At 42.0% G+C, this 23,841-nt stretch overlaps 1 protein-coding gene across 1 annotated transcript in view; it reads left to right on the top strand.

Annotated features, from left to right (window-relative positions):
* Positions 1-23,841, top strand: part of TXNDC11 (thioredoxin domain containing 11) — a 440,118-nt gene that overhangs the window by 86,486 nt on the left and 329,791 nt on the right. The window contains exon 3 of the mRNA XM_085632134.1: positions 20,700-20,797. Coding sequence (XP_085488260.1) covers positions 20,700-20,797 — 98 coding nt within the window. The remainder of the gene's footprint in view (positions 1-20,699; positions 20,798-23,841) is intronic.

Raw genomic sequence — 23,841 nt, 5'->3', positions numbered from 1 at the left:
TTGATTGTGGTTTCAGTCGATCATCGAACAAACCACAATGCTCATGGACACAGGCTACATCTTAGTTTCATATTTCTGCCACTGTGTATGGTGTTGTTTTGGAGCACTCCGAACTCAAAACCAAAAACCCGAATTGGTGAAGATGTAGAGATGATGATAACTTTATCAAAGATGTATTCACTAAATACATTTGTAATCCTCCGGCTACCTATAAGGCCTCATGGTGCAAGGCTTAAATAAAGCAGCAGGTTCACATTCTAAAGCAGGTACGTTTTTGGAGCTTTGAATTGAAGACCAACTTGATTTGGGACGGTAAGTGATCAGGGCAGAAAATTCCAGAAACTGGGGCCCAGGAATGAGAAGGGTCTACCACCTTCAGAATGCAGCAGGATGCAGGGATCGTCCAGTAGATTGTGATGTTTAATTCTTACCTGAGTAGGTACAGCAGCATGGTTATGCTGAATAAAATTGGGCAGTGCTGTGTTGGAGCATTTGATAAAACAGCCAAATATAAATTGGATTCTTTATTATAACTTTGAAGTACCCACCTCTGACTTACTTCTCATAAAGCCCGAGACCAGTAACTTTTTCCCCCAACACCCTAATTTTATCAGTTACTCTAGTTACATTTTTTTAAATAAATAAACCCCGCTACATAGGTTGATTATAATACCATTAGACGCTCCCATTTATTAAAATTAATCTCTGATGGCAGGCTTAATATACCACTGAAAAATCGATTCCTAAATATTTTGCTACAAATATATAATAGCCAAAATGTTCACCCAAACATATTGTTACAGGTTAATATAGATTTATTATAATTAGCTCCACATACATGTATAGATGTGTGTGTTTGCGTATACAGTTAGGTGAAAATGTCACTTTAAATGTAATATTTTATATTCATACAAACACGAAAATTCTGAATTTATAGCTATTGCAAGTAATTATAACTTGTGCGTCCGCCATACACAGTTGAAGTGATATAATTTTAGATGTTATCAGCAACATTATTATTGATGTCCTAAGAACATATAATGTGTGATGTAATATATGAGGTCATAAGCTGTGCATGGTGAGAGTGTGGCTTCTAGTTACTTGAAATAACTAAGTATTGAATTTCAGTGTTTTTTTTTTGTTTAAAATGTTGCGTTTAAAGTGACCAAACAGTAACATCACTTTAACCTTTGTTTTTTCAGGGATTATCTATTTTAACTTAGTTGTATTTTATTACGATACATAACTATGCCAACCACCCTGAGCTTGCATGGCCTTTGGGCGCACGCAGTGATGTTTGGCCAACAGGAAAACCCTGCGCCCAATGCTCTGTGAGTGCCACCTACAGCCTTCAGATATGCACAGCATGGAATCGGCTACAGGACCTGACCTAAGGCCAGGCCCTGCACCCAAACCCCTGCCTTCGGCCGAGCGCATCTGTGGCCAGGACCTACGCCCAACCCCTTTGGGTGCCACCACTGCCACATGCTGTCTCATGACATCTTCTATGACATTATTGATAATATCACTGCAACATTTGCTGTACAGTAATTGATGATAAAACTGCAATGCGGGGGCACGAGTTATAGTTACTTGAGATAACTCTAACTGATGAATTTCTATGGTTTTGTGTGTGTAAAATCTGAACCTACCTCGAACATCCCTGTAGCCTTTTTTTGTGTGAATTTATACGTTTTTTTTAAATTCTACTTCCTAACTATAACATCCCTGTAACCTTTGTTTTTTTCAGTGAGTGTGTGTGTACATAGATATATATATATATATATATATGTATGTTCACTGAAAAAACTAAGGTTACAGGGATGTTATAGTTGGCTCAGATTTCTCTCATGCAAAACCAGTGAAATTCAGCAGTGCTAGTTACCTGGGCTAACTAGAACTTTTTCTTCTGCAGTGCACTGCTTATGACCTCCTATATTATATTAGATCACTCATGTCATGGTCAGTGACATCACTGATGATATCATCCACAGAACCACACTCACACCCCTATACAACCTCTTATACGCCCACTGACCCAACCACTCGTACCCATTCACAGACCCATACAACTACTCTCACCCCAAGTCACTCGTCCATAGAGCCACTCACACACCCACTCCTTCAGCCACTCACATAATCACTCAGTCATCCATACAGCTACTTATACAAGTAACACACCCATACAGCCACACACTCATCCATACAACTATTCACACACCATTATTCACCTATACAGCCACTTACACACCCACTCATTCACCCACAGAGCCTCTCAACACAGCCACTCACTCCCCTATACAACCACTCACAGAACCACTTACATACCCATTCACACTTCCATACAAGCACTCAGACACCCACTCACCCTCCCATACAGTCATGCATACAGATACTCACTTTCTAATACAGCCACTCACACACCAGCTCACTTAACCAAACACCCACTCAGACATCCACTCACTAACCACAGTCATACACACATACTAACCCACCCATACAGCCACTCCCACACCCACTCACCTACCCACCCACCCACAAAGCCACTCACACACCCACTCACTCAACAATACAGCTACTTACACAGCCACTCCCTCACCCACCCGGGTGTACACACACACACACACACACGCAAACACTTACACAGCCTTACAGTTACTCAGACTCCCAATCACAGTGGATACAGACATTCACTCAGCCAATTACATACTACATCTTAGTTGTAGTATCACTCATTGGTAGTACACCTAGTATACAAATTTAACTTTTTTGGTAGCTTAGTATATTTGTTTTACGATCATAAACTCTTTCAAAATACTTATACTCACTGTGTGATGTCATCAGTCTTGTCATTTGAGATGTAATTAGTGATGTCATTGACCATGTCATGAGTGATGCAATATGTGAGGTCATAAGCAGTTCATTGTGGGGGCATAAGTTATAGTTAGCTCAGGTAACTATTACTGCTGAATTTCACTGTTTTTGTACAAGTGAAATCTGAGCCTAACTAGAACATTCCTGTAACCTTTGGTTTTCTTATGGAGAATTGCTAAGGCATTTTTTTAAATTCTATTTCCTAATTATAATGTCCCTTTTACCTTTTTGTTTCAGCGAATTTCTATGTTTTATAATCCTTACTGTAACATGTCACCTTTGCCTGTATGAGTGACTGTATGGGTCTCTGTGTGTTTCTGTGTGGGTCTATGGGTGGGTGTTTGAGTGGGTGTATGAGTGCCTGTGTGTGTTTGTGAGTGGGTGTGTGAGTGAGTGCCTGTATGGGTCTGTGAAGGGGTCTGAGTGGGCCTGTGTGGGTTGGTGAGTGCCTCTGTGAGAATCTGAGTGGGTGCGTGAGTGCATGTGTGTGTCTGCGAGTGGGTGTGTGAGTGGTTCTATGCATTTTGGGCATTTGCATACTTAGGTTATTTAAAATGGAGACTCGTGGATTCTGATCTCACCAGGAGACTATTAGAGAGAAATCACTTGTCACAGTCACTACACATCAGATTGTACTCCAATAGATTAACGATGCAGTCACCTCCATTAAGGATTTCAGATTGTTTTTCAATGTGGAATACAAGAGAAAACACACTTACTGTGCTTTCTTCAGCCCAAGAAGTTAGGGTCATTTGTTTTTTACTGAAGTGGAACTTCCAATGGGGCAGTCACTACGTGGGGTACTCAGCCATCCTACCATGGCATAAGCCCCTCCTCGCTGGCTGGTGCTTTAAGACTGGAACGTGCCACATTTACAGACACCGATGCTGCCCCGAGACAGACTGACCCGAGATATGTAAGTAATTCTTTATTGTTTGATTAACAAAAATCATTGCAATTTAAATATTAATATCATGAATAAAAACAATTCCCACATTTTTTGACAATTGTGCACAATAAAGGGAAATAAAAATGATTCTATGGTTACATGCCGCCCTAGAACATTGATACCACATATTCATCTCTTTTATTGCAGTCTCTCATTAATCATAAAACAAATAACATATAATAGTCAAGTTCCCAGAAGTATGCAATTAAAAACTATAGACATTATATAACATGGTGCAAATAAGCCATAAAGTGCCTTATTGTGAGTGCTGTAAAAATTCTTACCATCATGCAAATGAACAATAAAGTGTCTATGCTTTATATATTCTTTAGAGCCTGGTTGCAGAAGTTGCCTAAAAATAGAATCATTGGGTCAAACTGCACAGACATTCAATGTGCCTGTAGCCTAAAAACAACAGCCTTATATTTTCTGAACCATTAAAATATCTCTTGACAATAGCTATACACAGGTAGATTTAAACTGCAGACACCAGCAGTTTTTCACCAATTGTTAAAAATGTATAATTTGGCATAACAATGGACAATATGTAGTAAGGTTTCACACGGCCACCTGCACAGTCTATATTCTGAAGTTGTCCATTGTTGTATCCAGGTCGGCATGCCCTCCTTAGTTTAGTATATGTCAAGTCTTAATTTTAAAAATGTTTCCTTCATAAGAGCCGAGAAATAGGCCTTCAGATAGGACTGAATTTGCAAGGACTGATGAGAATTACTCACAGACCAGTCATGTGTTTTTCTCACTAAAGCTGACATATCTGCATTAAGTGAATTACATTTAATCATTTTTCATTTTTTTAAAGCTTTTTAACACTGGGCATTGTTATTTCTGGAAGCCTTGACTGCAGATCAAAACTCTGAAGGCTTGTTAAAATATGGGAATGCCATGCATCTGTGTAGACAGAACAAGTTATTTCACACCAGCATTTATTTGCTATAGAGTCTGGCTCAGATTAAAATAAATACATACATTTAAAAAATGACCCTTGCACTGTCATGGACTGTCTTTGGAAGCCAAACTCCAATGTGATTTTGACTTGGGATTCCAAAGACTGATTTATAGGCCTTAATTACTAATAAATACAGTAACTGCGCATCTTTCCCCCTGTTGATGGGTAAGTCATGTGCAAATGTTGGCTGTAGCTTTGCTCCCAAGACTTTAAGGAGATGTTCATATGATTGGCTCCTCAATGAGTTCCGTAAGCATTTGAAGGCGTAAATTAAATGACGTTTTTGCCCTCAAAACTTTGAAATGGCTTTTAAACTAAACTCGATTAGCAAATAAAATGCCCAGATATTTTTATGTCTTAACCTCTTCAAATGGCCTACCTCTAGCCCTCCATTAATCAGTCTTAAGTTTCACCAGGGCAATTTTCAGGATTTTAGTTTTTTAACGTTCAATTCCAGGCCCTTAGCTAAAATATAATCATCTGATGCATTAATGTCTTTGTAAGCCGATCGGAGTTTGACTCAACAAAATGATATCATTGGCGTATTGCAAATAGCTAAGCTGCACCTCAGCAAGTTTTGGAGGATGGGCAGTAACAGACTCATGGTGCTGTAGTAGGTCTAACATAAAAAGGTTAAAAAGACAAGGTGCAACTACACAGCCTTGTTTAAGACTATTATTATAAGTTTTAATTTTTTAAGACCGAAAAAGACTGTCATCTAACTTGACCTGGGCCCAAGTATTGGTATACAAGAGTATTATAGCATCCAACAACTTTCGAGGAATTCCCCATCCTGCAAGTTTTTTCCATAGTAATATTCGAGAAACTGAATAGAAGGCCGCTTTTAAGTCCGTGAAACAAATATATAAATTAGATTTTGCTTTTTTAAAACAGCCCGTTCAGCTGGTAGAGTGAGGGCCAACAAATTAGTAATTGTAGATTGGCCCTTACGCAATCCGGTCTGGTTGATTGGGATTGTTTCCTGCAGTGTTGCCAAATTTTCCAAACCGATCAATAAGCAAGAGGCAAAAACCTTCGTGTCTATGTCAGTTAACCCAAACAAACGATAATTGGCAGGATTAGCAACTGGGCCGCTTTTGAAAATTGGCTGTATGGTGCAACCTTGCCAGGACACGGGGGCAATATTCAATTCCAACACCTCATTAAACACTGTAGTCAACCCTTGGCCCACATATCCGCATTGGCATGGAATATGGCGTTAGGAAGCCCGTTTGAGCCGGGAGCCCCATTTGATCCAAGACGACGCATATGAGCGGCTATTTCAATACTGCGTATAAACTCCAAGTCTTTCTCCGGATTAGAGCTGCCCACTTGCTCTGTATAAGACATACTGTCTTTCAAACAATGGTAGCGCAAGTCTGGCCTATTTGTATCTGAAGCACACGCACCATACAGATTGGTAATAAACCTTACCCAATCATCCTCCAGAATATTCATACTGTAGGCCCTTTTGCCTCCCCTTTCGAGTTTGTTACTGATATCCCAAAATGTTTTTACGTTATTTAGATTAAAGGCATGTAATAATCTGTGCCATAGCCCTGTTTGATAACATGATTTCGCCAACCACACTTCTTGACTGTATGACCTTCTTAGTGACCTCAGTTTATCACTAAGAATGTTATAAGATTGCCCATATCTTTAGGAAAAAACTTCCTCCGCAGCTCTATTAAGTTTTTTTTTTTTACTTTGAGTAACTTAAATGAGTACCATTTATTAGGGGGTTTAATAATAAATTTGCTTTTGCTCGATTTTGTGCTGTAAATTTTCCAACCAAAGATGAGGTGATATAATTCGACTTATCCATTATTGATCCTACACCTACCAGGGCCTGATCACTATCCTTTATTCAAACTTCAGCAAACTTCATTATTTCAACTTGTTTTTCTGAGTGACATACCAGCCTTTTCAAATTATATGAAGAAAAAACAATTTTTTGAAGCTCATTGGATTTGGGGTTATAGCTTATTGGCAGTTGTAGCTTGAATATCTGAGGGTTTTGGTCACTTTCGAGTCGAGGAGTCACCATATATTCAGCCATTTTTTAACCCACTTTATCTGAGATAAAAGTGTTATCAATTATTGAACCATGCTTGGACTGTTTAAAAGATGGAACTACCCCTGATTTAGACAAGGATTTTTCATTTAACCAAGTTAGCCAAACTGTTGCAAATGTTGTCGCAACACATGTTGGCAATACCATTACTTGTCCTACCTGAAGAGTTAAATGCAACCATATGTATATTAAAGTCACCAGAGATTATCAAACCGGCATTTGGATACCGAAGTGCTAATGTTCTTATGATGTCCCACAAGATAAACATCTGGGTCAACTTATTTTTCCTCATGTTTAGATAAATATTGAATATTATCATATGGTAGTTATACTGTAATAGAACATCATGTATCCATGCCAACTGCAAATCAATTGCTTCTACTGTTAGTCTTAATTCGGTTGCAGTATAAAATAAGAGAGCGCCCTTTGCTCGGCCTTGTTTATTAGTACGTGTGGCTGGAAGATTAAATTCATTAAACCCAAGCAATAGAGTATCTTGCTCTAACCATGTTTATTGAAACATTAAAATTTCAAAGGTATTTAAGTGTATCAGGATCGGCCAGCAAATGGGCTAACCCGTGCACAATCCAGGAACATATTCTCATTTGTTTATCATTTTCGCTTGCTGCAAGCAAAGTTCAGTCATCATCACCTTAAGACACATTTGCAAGGGTTGCTGGGAGCCATGTAAATACATGGAATGGCGTTTTATTTTTAGTTAACAGTTCACATGTGCGTGCTCCTTTTAATATTTTGGTAACTAACAGACCGGTGTTATGAACTGATTTATTCAATGGGCCAGTCGCACCTCTGACTAATGGCATTTACTTTTTGCAATCAACCTTTTTTTTTTTCCGCTCTTGGAACTAGTACTTCTAAAATGGAGGGATATTTTGAAGGGATGCATTTCTTGATCTCAGTGCCCCATTCCTAAAAATATAAACTTGAATCAAGAATTTTGTTTGCTATTTTATTGGTAGTCCAAGTTGTAATAGTGGACTCACAGGCTGAATTTGAATGATTTTTTTTAAATTGGACTGAAAGAAGATCCGTAGATTTAATAAATGTTAATTCAGCAATTGTGGAAATGGGTATTTATGATTGAGCTCCGACTCAAACTATCATGTATGCCCCAAGATTTGTATAAGAGGTGGAAAAATAATTTCAGGGTATTAGAAGATTGATTTTCATGCATACCCCTTGTATGTATTGCTAGCGAGGATTCATTGTTTGCTAAATAGTTGTTCTGATGTCCTCCAGGAGATGATAGTTTCTAGGTGACACCAGACCTGTTCTATTCTCTGACTAGCATGACCCTGTGACAATGATTTAGCCACATTATTTATAATTGGCTCAGTCCGCATTTGCAAATGATAGTCCATTTCTCAGATACTATTTCCATGAACCTGCTTGCTCTCTCGCTTGTTCTGAATACCGCTATCATTTTGCATTGACACAATCCTATTATTGATACCGGTAACGTCAAAAATGCCTGCAGACTCTTTTTTTTCTACTGCCTACTGGAAGGCTATGTACCTGCGTCTTCAATAGGGAGTTCAGATGGTTTGTCTAGGTAGAATCAAAGGGAGTATCTGCACCCTTAAATGATTGGTCATGCCTTTGTGATTTCTGACCAGTCGGTTTAAAGATGGAATAACAATCTCTGGGTTTAACCAATATGTCTTTAGTTTTCTTAGCTTCGTTCCGAGTCATCTGCGTCCTTTTTTTAGCCATTGTCATTCAAGGTGGGTCACCACTAGTGCCATCACCTAAGGCTGTAGAATTTAAAACTTGACTTCTCTCTTTATTAGCATTTCCTGTTACAATAGGACTTTCATCTGTAACAATGTCTAGCCCCAAACCTCCTTCTAACTTCCTAGCATCCCCGGCTAAACCACTGGCTATATGTGCGGGATCATCGCACTGAACATTTTGAAGCTTTGTACTCCACACTAGCTGCCCCTGACCCTCAACCAATATGGGGAGGTAAAGGTAGTTCTACTTTTGGTTGTTAACTTCATCGGTAAGAGACCCTACTACATTGGGAAGTTCCGACACATTATCTAAAATATGTGAACACAGACCTTTAATTAGTTGATTATTAACATCAGACTGGGCTCTTACCACCAGGTTAGTTAAATTGTGCAATTGTTTGTCAATCCATGCCACATATACTGCTAAGGTTTTAATCAATCCACCTGGATATCAAGTTTGTTGGAATGAAAATGTAATGCTGTTGGTATTGCATCTATTGTACCCAGCAAATTTTGCAGTACTCCATTATCCGACTAACTTTGATGTTTGGGGGTGGACACTCTTCTTCTAGCGTGGGTACATCGTAGTCATCTAAAACCAAAAGGTCTGCAGAATTCAAGGAGTTATCTATTTGGTCAGCCTTCTTAAGCACCTGGTCAGAGCCTCTAAGATTACATTTTTGGGGGATTAAAGTTGATTGTGAGTCAGAGTATTATCACAATCCCATATTACAGGCTAAATGTGTTGATACTGTTTTTTTTGTTATTTAGTGACTGATTTTTAGACTCCTAGATTCTCGCAGACTCTTGTGTTCTTAGATATAGGTAATTTAGAAAAACTATGATTAGATTGCATATCGTCCAAGCAAATGACTGCTACATGACATTCACCTAGATCACTATAACAATCAAATACATCCTGAGCTTCGCCTTCCGCCTTTGTGGGACAGATCTTTTGAACAGGCATCATTATTTGATCTGTTGTCATGTTTAATTGACAGGCTCCGAATTTACTTGGGCCTTAACCACTGTTACATGAGGGTTCCCTCTTTTGGATGGAATAGCTTTTGCGTCACTAGTTTTTAAACATGAGACCACATCATCAGCAGACTGCTCCAGACAATCACCTGTCGCACCTCCCTGAATAAACACACCATCGCACACTACCAAACCTATTGCTGGTGATCATAGAGTTGCTGGGGCAGATAAATAACCCCCCTCCCCCTCACATCGAACTGTATCTGACTGTTTAAAATAGTCCATAATACGGGACAGGAAGAGCTGAGCCCCAATGTTGAGAACAGTCTTAGATATTTGATCAAGGACCATTTTCACATGTTCCATACTTGATGATACCTCAATGTGGACTAACGTTTCCTCAAGATCCATCTCATTGCCGGGTGATGTAGCCTTTTGGGCTTTAACTTTCTTGACAGTCTTCTGTCTTTTTTGTGACTGTAACTGTAGCAACCCTCGTAGACGACATGATCTCATAGTATAATAGTTTGCCAATTACCCTCTGGTGTACAGAAATTAAAGTTAGGTAGCAACAAATTTGGCCACCTTTCCTACCAGACTTAAGAGTACACCGGCACTCCAGGGAGACACAATGTAATAGCTGGGGACAGATGGTGGTCACAGGACCTTACAAAGAGTCACAGATATGCTATGCTGCTATCTGTTTCCAGGCCACCAATAGGGGAGCTGTAGCCAAATACCAGAAAAAATACCAAGAAGAAAATGAAGGAGCAACCAGCAAACTCAACAGGGCCTGGCCGCTTCCTGTAGCAGGGAGCCAGGGTCGGCCTGCTTATGATCCTTCTCTTTACTACTCTACCCTCACTTCTTTCCCGTCCGGTCTCCTCTGGCAAGAGCACAGTGAGTGAGCCAGGGACGAGGGGGCTAAGGGAGCTGAGGAGACTGAGGTTTAAATAAAATAAAAAAGACTCCCGAGGCTCCTGGGATTACCTATGCGGGAGGTAACGGTGGTGGGGGGCGGGGGGGGGGGGGGGGGTTAAAGGGAGGAAGCAGCCGAAGTTGGCGTAGGCCTCAAAGAAACCTGGCCCAGGTGACACCCTAAGTATTCCCAGGGCAGAATTGTGCAAAAATTGAGGAAGTAACTGAGAGCAGTGGGCAGTGACCGCAGGTGATGGGCAGGGCCTCCGCAGGGGAACAAGCCACACCAGCCTACCCCTGGCCTCTTCGCTCTGCCTAGAGGCCTCCACTGCTCTGAGCCTTACCTCCTGTGGAACGCCCCCACTGCTCCTCGCTCGTTCCTCCACGTCCTTGTATTCACCCTCCTGGTGGCGCTGGCTGGCGGTGAGCGGTGTATGGAGGATGGCGAGAATCGGTCAAATCCGCCGCCAGCAGAGGCGGACCGAGAGAGAAGTGCAGACGGCGGATGGACCAGTGATGAGGAAAGGAGCGGCCTGTTGAGCTGACCATAACGCTGCAACACATGACCCGAGAGAAGGGGACTTGAGGCACAGCGAAGCACAAGGTGTGTTACTAGGACGGGTGTAGGATTTAATACCATATAGTACTATTTCTCTCCACAACAGCCAAGGTTTAGAGTAGCGCTGACGAGTCAGCAACTGCAGGGCTGGTCTGGTAATACCGGGCACTGGGTAATCCCCCGGGAGGCCAGAAGGGGTGGGGGCGGTTTCTTTACAGGGGGCCAGTTTTGTACTAGTGCCGCCAATTTGCTTTTAAATCGGCCCCTAGCAACAAAATCAGAAGGCAGTCCTGCTTCCAGGCCTGTGTCCGATGTCTGTGCTGCTCTGCACAGACAGCCATGCCGAGCCCCTCGTGAAAAGCCTCTGTCCACTTTTTTATGTCCTTGAAGCACGCTAAAAGGCAGTGATGTCCGTTTCCCCTTCGCCCCTGAACTCACACCCCAGAGGCCCGTCTGCGGGGTCTCATGCAGCTGCTTGGAGCACAGCGATAATCTACCTAATAGCGCGGCCCTGATCCTCACTTGAAAGGCTGTTTTGATTGAGAGAGGGGCTGGGGCTGGTAATGAGGGCTGATAGAGCCAGAAGTAAGAAGGCGGCTGGCTAGTTTGTGGGCAGCGCGGCATCATATAATCATGCGCGGAGGGAGAGCTGCATATAATCATGCCAGTGACCGTGCGCTCACACTGGCCCAGGCCGTCGTGTGGCCGCGTGCTACCTGTTGTTATTATCACTCCCACCCCCCGCTCCCCCCCCCCCCCCCCCCCCTGAATTCAGTATTTTATCGCAGGAGAGTCAGTGATGCAGGGGCCGCCAGGACGGACAGTCTGTCACTGGACGCCCCGCCCGGGACTTCAAAGAATGACAGGACAGCGGCTAGGTCTGGATGACTATCTCTGGAGGCGGGCCGGATGGCAAAATCGAATTGCAACGGCACCCGCGGTGCCCCACGGCCCAAGCCTGCCTGCCGCAAGGCTTGCAGACCAAAGTGACGCGGCCTGCAATTGTGGAGCGCCAGAAATTCCAACATTTGGTTAAGAGGGTTATAGGAGCCCTGCGACAGCGGCGGTGGCAACCAATCAGCAGCCTCTGAAGGTGTCCAGGGTCGTCAGCAGGCACTTGACATGCATACGTGCATGATAGTAAGACAATTGCTTCACAAGTAGTTGATATTGCGACATGGACACTGAGATGTGCTAACCTCGAGCTTTATGAGGGAAAGGTTGGTGTTATTCCTGAATAGGTCCCAAGTACAGTGGCTGTTTCCCAAATTAATTTAAAGCAAGCTCTCTATTATATTCAATTAGCTTTTCTGCTTTTGAATTCACAATCCTGAATCGCTATAGCACTTAAAGTTCTTACCTGCATTCGTGTCATTGAGTAATATAATTTGAAAATGAATTCTTGCTAAATAAATGTGCAAGAAACTATTTAAAACAGTACACGTTACATTTTATTGCCCAGGAAACAGCTATAGCCCAGCATCAGTCCACAGACCTGCAGGTACCTCAACTCCCTGTTTTAAGATCTTATTAGAGTTTCTCGTTACTCAGTGGTTGTAATTTCGAATACTTATGTTTCCATCGTTTTCATTGTTTGATTTTGCTCGGGAGGAAGTGTCACTCATAGTTGTTGATCTGTCACTCATAATTACACTGCAATTATAAAAATGCCACACATAGTAATCTGAAACCTTGGGAGCTATGAAGTAAGTGAGCGATGTGAACAGGGTATGACTATGAAAGAAGCTGAAGGTGTCGTAAAGTGGGGGCTCCACTGCTGAGGCTGGGTCAGAGGGAGGGGCAGTCAAGGAGAGACAATTAAAACAAGAGAACTTGGAGCAGCATACAGGCCTGTAGGGCTGAGGGGGAATCCTGGAGTGCTCTGTGGAAATGCACCAATTAATGGGCATAACCGCCTAATGAGCACGCTCCAGCTGTGTGGGGCCTGGGAGCACTGAAGCTGAAGCGTCCTAATGGTGCCCATGCAAAGCATGTATATAAATTACCTGCAGATTCCTGACCGCACAGGTCTCCATTTGTGTGTGTTAGTTACTGTCTGTCTATGCTTTTATTATTAGTTTTAAATCCTTCACTTCTTCAAGGTGCTGTGGGAATATTCTGTTCTCTCTAAGGGTCTGTCACTGGGAAAGGGGGCAGACGTAAATCGCGTAAACACATACCACAGCCCCACCAGTTGCTGTTTGCTTTTTGCCTGAACGTCTTGTATTGCCCTGCCTCACATTGTTTTATTTAGAATGAATATTTCCCATAATAATTACGATACACTTTTGTTGACTGTATTTATTTGTGAACTTTTTATAGCGCTGTGCTGGAAGCTAAAATGCATCTGGGCACTTTACAGTCCATTTCAGAAATGAAATCCTGGAAATTTGACAAACCATTGGTCTGCATAGCTTTACAGCACTCCACTAACTATAGCCGCTATCATACAAACTGTAATTGTCTGTGTTTTCAGACCACTGCCATTTTTTTGTATATTCTATCCTTTGGGGACCACTAGAGCAGTGGGTGGGTTGCTTGGTACAATCGCAGTCTCACGCAGAGCCAGTTACAGATGAAATTTCCCAGCAGCACTAGTGCAGCAGTTTAAGATCTTAGAGGGTCTGGTTGCTAAAATAGTTGCAATTTCTGATATTTATATGTTTCCCTCATGTTCATTGCTTGATTTTTGCTTGCGAGGAAGTGTCACTCATAGTCCTTGAATGTCACTCATAATTACACTGAATTTATGAAAATGTCACACATAGCAATCTGAAACTTTGGCAGCTATGCACAGTGCAGTGTGCACTCCTGCGTCTGCTCTGTGGAGAAAAAAAACAACTGCCATTGGTTTATTTTTATACATGTGAGCGTACATACACCAGGTACTCCAAGAGTGCGCTCTTGCTGCACAAAGGCTTCTATGCAGGTAATGCAGAGGCACGTTTCGGTAGTCAGTATACTTGACAGGAGCCATGCCCTTTCAGCTGCCAGGCATGCTCACATGCTGCCAGGCTTCCCCTGAGCTCCAGGGCCAACCAGTGTGGCACTAGCCCTCCATTATTCTGCCAGGCCTTCCTCTATGCTGCTTGGTATACTACGGGTGCCAGGACCTCCTGTGAACTTACAGGCCTTCTTTCCCACTGTTCTCAAAGGTCTGTCCTTATTTCACCAGATCTCCCTTTGTGTTCTGGGCCTACCATTTTTCTAGCAGTTCCCGTGTTCTCGGATCATATGATATGGTCACAGGCCATTAAGGCACCCAAGACCTGCTCCAGTGCTCTCTGAGGTGTGAAGTTCTCCCCTCCCTGTCCAGTAGGTGCAGACCCAGTACATGCTCCTATCCTGCCAGGCCAGCCTCTACACGCCCAGACTTGCACATGTACCCTTTAGCCTACCTGGTGCTACCATTTTTTACTTCTCCGCCCCCTTGTCTGCCAATTTCCTTTCATACTACACTAAATGCCCCCACACCTGCCCCTGCTTCCAGGCCTCTGTGCGCCATGTTCTGGAGCTAAGTTGGCTTCAATAGAACATTTCATAGATTTTATGTAGCTCTGAAAGCATGGGTTTGGCTATACACCTGGTCTATTATCATGACCCATTCGATGCATCTACTTATCTAGGATCACAGAAGCACTAAACAACCAGATGACCCTCCTTGCTTCCCAGAATCACTGTGAGGACACCCATAGAAACTGACCCACAGGTGGCACTTGAAAAAATAAAAGTATTTGTTGAGTTTCTAACACCCAGAACGTGTGGTCAACGCGGCGAGTGGCAGTGGAGCATTCATTATTCGTCATTGTTATTGACACCCGCTGGTGGTTTGTATACTTACTGCGCCCACGTACACATGGGGTAGAGCCACACAGTAAGTGAACTCCTGGAGAGACGCCAGTTCGGAAGGCGGGTGACTGCATGTATCAAGGTGCCACCCTGCTATTGACTCAGGAATCTTGATATATCTTGCTTGCCCCCAAATATATGGGGATCCAACAAAGAATAGGCTAATATCCACACCAGGAATTTATATGAACCTATAAGATAACTCTCGGCATACTTCAGGCATCAATATGTTAAAAGAAAAAACAAATTGTGCCCTGATGAAGTCCACATGCAGTGGACAAAAACGCGTTGGCTGTTTTGTGTCATTATAAAGATTATCTTGGATGCAATATGGATAGAATAAACTAACTTTCTGTGAAATTTGGATTGTTCGGTGCACTTTACATTCATATGTTGAACTGTTCTGATCCTCTGATCGCTCCTTGGAAACAGCGGGTGCAGTGGATAAGCACACAACGTTGCTTTCTATAATTTACATTTGGACTTGCTTTGGGGAATAAGGAGGGAGGTGCAATTACTACATCGGATTGCTGTTTCATTGTCTTGTATAATTTTGAAAGATCCTAATACAAATGTACCTGATACTGTTAATATATGTAAAATGCCAATAAAGAGTGTTTAAAAAATAAACTGTGTAGTTAGGCACTGTTTAGGGATGTGCCTAGAATAACTCGTACTTCATAAACACATCGCAGAGACGTCGATCTGGAAGTGGGGAATGGTGCACAGGTGTGGTTCTGGCTACCAAGAGTTTGATGCCAGGTGGAGAGGAGCCAGGTGTGAAGTGTCTGCAGAGAGTACAACACATTCAGTGCATGCAGCCCGTCACAAAAATGCCCAACATACATAAGCATTTCTGTAGTTAATTCTGCCATATCACCTTAAACCTTCTGTGCCCTCTTTAGTGATATCACTGGTAAGTTTCAAATCTTGCAGTTTGGTTTTGTGTTCATTTATCATTGTAATGCGTTACCGAGTTACAGTATCTATGACTCCTGCACTGGCTTTTAATTCCCCATGTAATGTCTTTAGCCAGTAGGAGGTAGTGTAAGTTGCAAGACATACTGATGATTCGGCATAGACCTTTCTTTAAGTGCCATGTTCTCTGGCTTACTGCTTTGCCCTCCAGCAGTTAGCCTCCAGAATGAGGTGGCTTCTGGTGCACTTTGGGAGTCATATTATTGGTAGTGAGTGGGGTAAGCTGCAGCTATGGAAAAGCCCCACAGGATATGTTCAGTGGTAGCTACTGAAAAGTGAGTTGCTGACCCCAACATAGCTGCAACTTGTTTGCTATTATAATCACTGTCTGACTCCAATTGTTCATTGCAGTGGGAGCTTTGATGAGCCAAAGTCCTTAAATGACTATAGCTGCCCAGATCCATTTACAAGTGACTGGCTCTTGGAAGCGACACATGGTTGCAGAAGAAATATCATATTCTTCACATTTTGTATACAGTATCTTTAAGTCCTTTACTGCTTCCAAGCTTATGAGTCTCTAAGCAAGAGCTACAACCCATGTTAGATTAGGTGGGTGCTGCTACATAACAGATGCAGGTTCTTGTGACTCCACCAAGTATTTTGAGGGTTCCTAGGCCAATGTTCTGCCTCATGTCAGTTGGATATTCCTTAAATTCCTGCTGACGTGAAGCTTTCCAGGATAATGACCCTTTTGGAAAATGGCAAGCTGCTTACTGTTTTTTTTCCACTGCACTGTGTTGTTCAAGAGACGGTGATAAAAATAGTTGAGCGATCAAACTACCTCATATACCCAAGGAGCACAATTAAGGCCCTTCTGGATGTGGTTTCATCTACTCAAAATAGTTAAGATAACTGTACTGCCCTTTGTTGATGTTGCTTGACCTACAATTTGCGTTGTACTCCCTTGACCACTCCATGGTACTAGCTAGAGTAGAGGCTGGCAGATTGTTGGAGCCAATAGGCACATGGTTCAGTTTGTACCTAACAAATGTCCACTTAAAAGTATGTGAAGGGATATGTTCCCCAAATGGTTTATAGATTGATATGGTGTTCCTTGGGGATCTTGTCTGTTACCATCGCTCTTGCAAAAAATATATTCTTCATATTCATATTTTACAACAATTACTGAGGGATAGTCTTCAGAACTGTATGTGTATGACAATGAGGTATTGTTTCGGCTAACTTGCAGTCCCACTACAGATCTGGTTGTTAATAAACAAGTTCTTGATAACATTCTAAGATTTTATTTTACTGAGTACAAGTTGTCAGGCTTAATTGAAATTTAACTAGAGGCCTCATTTACAAAGCCCTTTAGCAATTGTAAACACTGCGATTTGCACTACCTGCTCCCGTAAGGTTTTCTAAAATGAAATGTTTTTTTTCTATTCAGCACTGTTTTTAGGGAACACATTTTACTTTAAAAAAAAAAAAAAAAAGTTTTCCTATATTGAATGCAGTCGGAGGAATGGAGGACTGCTGTCCCATGCAGGCCACCATCTCTGTGATTGCAACAAATCATAGGGGATTGCAAATATCGACCTGTCCAATACATTTTAAATAGGCAGGTCTTTCTGTGTCCCCCTGCGATTCAGTAGTTTATTAATATATAGGTCCATTTGAAAAATACTGTTACATTTACAAAAAGCCAGTGCACTATATGCAATGACTTTTTACGAATGGAATAGTTTTCTCAGGATCCAAATTCCTTCTCAGTGCTAGACATGAACTACAAAAAATTTGAATTCTTCATTTATAATGTACAGGTGTTTTCTACCTTCATTTAGCCAGCCCAGATAGTTTAACCATAGTGTGTGTGTACCTCTGGCCGCTGATAAGGCTCTATAGATTAACAAACAAATGCCATTATTGCCAGCTCCCATTATTACATCAAGCTACTGTAATATTACAACATTTCTATCAGAATGCCACAATTATTTGATTGATATAGCCCTTGTAGGCTCCACATAATAATATCGCAAGTCTCTTTTGAAAGGTGCAACCAAAAAGAACATTCAGAAATTTCAAGTCTTTAAAACTTGGGAAGCCTACAGTGTAGTTCTAGTGCGTGTTTGCTTCTAGTTCACAAGTCTGCATATGGGCCTATATACATCAAAGATCTCCGGAGGAGCTAAGATTTACCCTTTTCAGTGTGTGTTGTCATGGCACTTCATTTTCAAGTTCTGTTCCATCGCTATCATGAGTGTAGTACAAAATGCCCAGCCCTCCTGAAAGTCAATATATATTGTTTGTAACTTGTTGGTTGCACGCTTAGATTGCAGTACTTAAAGCGTAGCAGGTTTCGTTACTTAAGTGTGACTTCAGTTCGTGCTCGTACATGTATTCTTCCTGTGATAATCGGTTGTGCCTGAATTACTTAATGTGAATTTAAATGTCACCGTTTCCTGATTCAACCTTATAATCACGAGTGATCACGAGTGACACTGCCCCCTCTGGAGAGAAGCATATCCGTTGCCTTCTACAAACATTGAGTGTTGTGTAAACTGAGTCTTTGGCTCAGCTCTACAAGGTTTGTTTTTGCACCCACGGGTGACGCAAGTGAACTTAGTCAAATACACCAGTGCTGAATGTGAAAGACTGGTTATTATAGCCCCTCAGAACCCCACCTAATAGATGAATAAACAATTGTTCTTTAATGATTTATACACTCAAGATCACTAGACACTAAATATGTATTTCATTATTTTTATTTTAGAATAGTTATTTTAAAATGCTTGGATCTAGTGAACATAATATTGGTAACATCACAGAAGATAATAACATGTAGCTAAGCTTTTCAACAACAGCGAAAACAGGGAAAATCATAACATCACAATTTATAGCCCTTAAACCTCACTGTGCTGTGTCTAAGCACTATGCTAGTTCTAGCAGATTATTAAATAATAATCCTGATTTTATGAAGGTTTGTTGTCTGTTTGGAATAGCTTGTCAGCTACTTAGAGCACAAGGCCAAAAGGTAGGAGATTTGCTTCTACGTGTGAACACAATTATAACACCAGTTTGTAAAGGCAGAATGGAAAGCTTTGTAGAGCCTCGGGGAGTCTTGCTGGAGCCCTCTTTGGTCAAGATGGAATCTGGTGCCATTCTCATCTGAATCTGCGTCTGGGTGAAGTTTTTCTCTTAACTAAGTAGTCAAGTGGTAGTCCTTATATATTGTATCTTATCTAAGATGGCATTTGCAATATCACCTTAGGAATATGTTGACGTGTATATACACCAGTGAATGCACTAATAAGGTAAAAATTGTGACTACGTTATTTTGGTTATGATTGTTATATGACCTTGAAAAAGGCACCTGTTACAGACTGATGTTGCACTGAGGGTTTTGTTGATGTCTGTATCTGAATTACTTGACACTTTCACAGTTCGTGGAAAGATAGGCACAAACGACATCTGCGTCAAAGGCAGGAATGTTGATGGATGGAAAATGGCACTCACCACTAATGGGTTGCAGGGATGAATTGAGTAGAACATTGAAATCTCCTGTTGAACTTTCCTCACCACATTGGTATTTAGAGATTTGGGGCAAGACAAATAAAAACCTTGGCTGCCTAGAATTGTGATCACATTGGACAAGGGATCCCAGACTGTGGGGCAGAAATTGAACGCGAAAAGATTCAACCGGGGGTCTTTTGGGATCTTTTTCTTTAAAAGACTTCTTTGCAACTGCTTCAGTTCATTCTGCACACTGTCGATGCCTAAACAGCTTTTCATTATATCTATGATCGCCCATAATTCTCCTGTGTAAGGGGGCACAGCTGAGATTCGTGTCCTTTGAAAAGCCATGGGTTACAGATGGGTATTTTATATTTAACATTAAGAAGAGTGTCATTTAGAGACTGGAGGAAGTGGGGCATTGCCAGCCCAACATATATTGGACACCACATCTCCCAATTTTGGGTTTCCCTCTTCCACTCTGAAGTAGGGAACCACTCGGGTTCTGAGAGTGGAACCTCAGTTGGCCTCACCGGTGGGAAACTCTTGATCTGATGACTCATCCGCTACTGGACCACGAGGTAACAGTGGTGGTCGCCCTGACCTATTTAGGTTGTCCCTGCATTGGTCAGTCATGTAATGCATGGCGGGCCTATGATGTACAAACAATTAGTAGCCCCCACATGCAGTAACAAAACTCTCTGTGCAGCAGAGCGCAATAGTTTGCTTTTCAGAGTTAAAGCTGTGGTGCGCATTTCTTGAAAATGAATGACTAGTCGATGGCAACAAACACGGTTGGGATTCAGCTGTGATGCCGTGCATGTGCCGCACCAGCAGATGCACCTCCATTACAGAGAACTCTGCGATGGAAGCGAGATCTCAAAATATGGCGGGCGCGAAGAGCGAGGACGGGGCCGCCACAGTGGTCCTATCTCCAGAGTCAAAACAAACCCTTTGCTTTTTATTGCTATCAAAGATTGTTGCCGGACACTGTGCTGTTATTCAAAGAAGCAAGTGAATGTATGAAAGATAATAAGGTAGTTACCCGTGTTTTTACACGTTTTGTTCAGTTGAAATGTTTTTTCTCAGAATTCACGCTATCCTGAGTTCCACTAATTAGGGAACGTTTTCTCATCCAGTGAATGTACAGAAGTTAACAATATGCAAAGTAGGCAGTTTTATCTCATGTGGTGACTAGTTTCATCTCCTTCTGTGGCAGCTAAGTATGCTAGTTTTCTGAGCATTCTTTGTTCAGTTATGTTCTGAAGCATCTTCTTTCTCTCCACGCTCTATCATTTGCTGTACAGTTCTTCGCTGCTAATGTGGTGTTTGCTTTTGTTTGGCAGGTGTTGTTTGTAGCAGTGAACTGCTGGTGGAATCAGGGGAAATGCAGGAAGCAAAAAAACTTATATTACTTTCCGGTCATTTACTTGTATCACAGGAGGTAAGAGGCCATTTTGTACCCTTTTGTTTGCTTGCATTGTATGATTGTATTCACTTGCAGTTTCAGAGCTAAGGAGTGTTTCAGAATCGTAAAAGCAAATAATGTTTATAAAGTTTATTCCCAAGCTGTGTCGACATAGTGCGTTGTTCGCTTTACATCTGCATACTTATTGTTCACGAAATGTAGTAGAATATTGTCACATTTGTAATGTATTGATAATCTTTATATATACACACATACACGCGCTCTCTCTCTCTCTCTCTCTCTCTCTCTCTCTCTCTCTCTCTCTCTCTCTCTTCTCCCTCCCTCCCCCCCCCAATTATACTTGCATATTCTGATCCAAAGAAAACAAGTTGATGCGTTAATGATGCTAACAACATTTTTGTACAAGCTTTGTTGATAGATTATCACTTCATCAGGCAGTGTGTGAATGAGGCTTTAAAAAAAATATTGTTATACCACAATACCGTGTTTGAAATATCGATCTTGAGAAATATTTGTTCCACAGCACCAACTATCACTATATCATCAAGGTATAAATTGTTTGTGGAGTTAACAATGGTTCATCTTTACGTCTCTATCTATACTTACTTTTTGAAAATATATAGTAGTAGTCGATATTGAGGATGCAATATTTTCTTTGCAGGTCGATATTCCGAGCACTGTATAGCGGCATACAACGAAAGAAACTGGCAAAAACATTTTCTTCAACAAGTCTTATCTCTGTTTTTCTAGCCCACGTTCAATTAAGTTGAAGAATTCCACGTGTCCTTGCCTTGTATGCCTTGTATAACATCACGCTGTGAGGCCCAACTTTCACTTTTACTGCTCACACCCTAGTAAGGGCACTTAGTAAAGCAAGGTGTAAATTTGGAACGTAGTCCGTCTGGAAGTAAAAACGTACGTTTTAAGAAAGTGAGCCATGGGGCTATAAGGAAATGAGCTATTAGTTGTGTGGCCTGCACAAGCAATGAGTCCTTCACTGGTTATCAAACACACCTTTGTAGAGCTTGAATCTCCTAGCGTCGTGAAACAGAACAGTCCAAGGCCTTCTCAGGGGAGGTGGTGTGGGTAGAAATCACCATTCGCTGGCACACAATAATAAAACTCAATAAAGGATTGTCCAGTTTGTGCTTTTACTTTAGAAAAGTGCATTTATTACATGCGCACACACACACACAAACACACACACATACACCACTTAGTACTACTCCTGAGGCTTGAGCCGGGAGTTGGAGGCGAAGAGAGAGCGCTACATTGCCAATGAGATTTAGTGCTATTTTTATTGCCAATTTTAGTGATTTTACAACTGAACTAATACTTGTGCATTTTTAAACATTTTAATCATTTTATTCGGGGGCCTTTAGAAAACGGGGTTATCAGGCTGCTTGTGGGCTGAATTATCGTTTTTAATCGGTTTTTAGCCTAATAACAGCATTTTATGAACACGAGGGTTACCTTCAAACAGCCAGTTTCGGCGCGGCCGCCATCTTGGGTGTAGCGTGGGGAGCAGTCTAGCGTCTGGCTCCCACACGCTATATTTAGAGCGATGCCGCGAACGCGCAGCGGGCGCGCCGAAAGTGCGCCAAAGGCAAGCCCGTCTGCGCCCGTCCGTGCCAGGCCCGTGCCCAGTGCCACATCCCCTGTATCTTCTGTTGCTTGCAAACGGGTCCGGATGGTCTACTCACAGAGAGAACTATTGAGTATAAGAGGTAGAGGGAGAAATCCTAAGTGCAGGGAGTGGGCTTTTAATGCAGAGTTGCCTCCACAATCAGGAACTTGTATCATGTGCAAATCTAGATTACCTACACTGCTATGTTTAGCACCCTACAAGGATAAAGTCTTGGAACATTGTCACTTAAAGGCACAAGCCCCAGCATGCAAGTGTGCACTGTTAAATGCTAGGTCCCTGATTAAACATAGCACGGAATGCGCTCAGTTTATTGAGGACGATAACATCCAAGTAACATTCATAACAGAGTCCTGGCCTGATGAGGCTACAGGCCCTGATCTGTTGAAAGCAACACCGCCAGGTTATGTGTGCTACTTACTAAACAGGGGCGAAGGCAAAAAAGGGGGAGGTCTGGCTATAATTTACCCCAGCTCTTTTAAGGCAAGCTTTCACCCTATAGACAATGAAGGGTGTGAAGCACTGGCCTTTAAGTTTTACTTGTCAAGCCACCATACTTTTAAAGGCATCTTACTTTATAGACCCCCGAGGAATAAGCAGATTTTTGAGGCAGCTATTGGTCACCTACTGGAGGATTGTATCGGTCAGAGTTCCTATACAATCTTGGGAGACTTTAACTATTATCTGGAAATGCCCGCAAACCCTGAAACTGCCATTCTTTTAGATATTATGAAAAGCGTGGAACTCACACAACGAGTTATGGCTCCCACTCATTTGGCTGGCCACACACTGGACGGTGTTTTTTCTAACCACCCGGGTCTGCAGGTCTCAGAAGTCAGGCCTTTGATCTGGACAGATCATTCGGCCATCCTGTTTGACCTGACCAGTCAGGGACACACTTTAGGTGTGTCTAAGGGAAAGAAGCAGATTGAGGTCCGTCCCTGGAACAGATTGAATACAGGGGAGCTTCAAGATCTCCTCTCAGCTACCCTGACTCCTGCAAATCTAGAAGCAGAGGAAGGGGCAATAGCCTATACAAGTTAGGTTAATGCTGCCTATAACAAACTGGCTCCATCTAGGATCATTAGACCTAAGAGACTTACCCCATCAGCTCCATGGTTCTCAGAAGAACTGAAACAATGTAAACTTACCTGTAAACGATTAGAGCGAGTCTGGAGGAAAGAATACAAGGAAGCCGACAGAGGGGCATATAGGAAAGGGTTAGCAAACTACAAACACTTGCTATTTGCGACTAAACAAAAGTTTTTTATTAATAAAATTGAGCTGGCGAAAGACTCAGCGAAAACCCTTTTTAAAACCGTTTTAGACCTGTCACACCCTCGTCCGGTCCAACTGCAACCGAGCTTTGAACTCTGTGAAGGGATCGCATCCTTCTTTTTGAAAAAGTGGATGT

This window comes from Triturus cristatus, chromosome 10 (assembly GCF_964204655.1).
Source record: "Triturus cristatus chromosome 10, aTriCri1.1, whole genome shotgun sequence".
Classification (NCBI taxonomy): Eukaryota; Metazoa; Chordata; class Amphibia; order Caudata; family Salamandridae; genus Triturus; species Triturus cristatus.
Note: the sequence above shows the minus strand (reverse complement) of the source record. Positions and strands in the feature narration are given on the sequence as shown.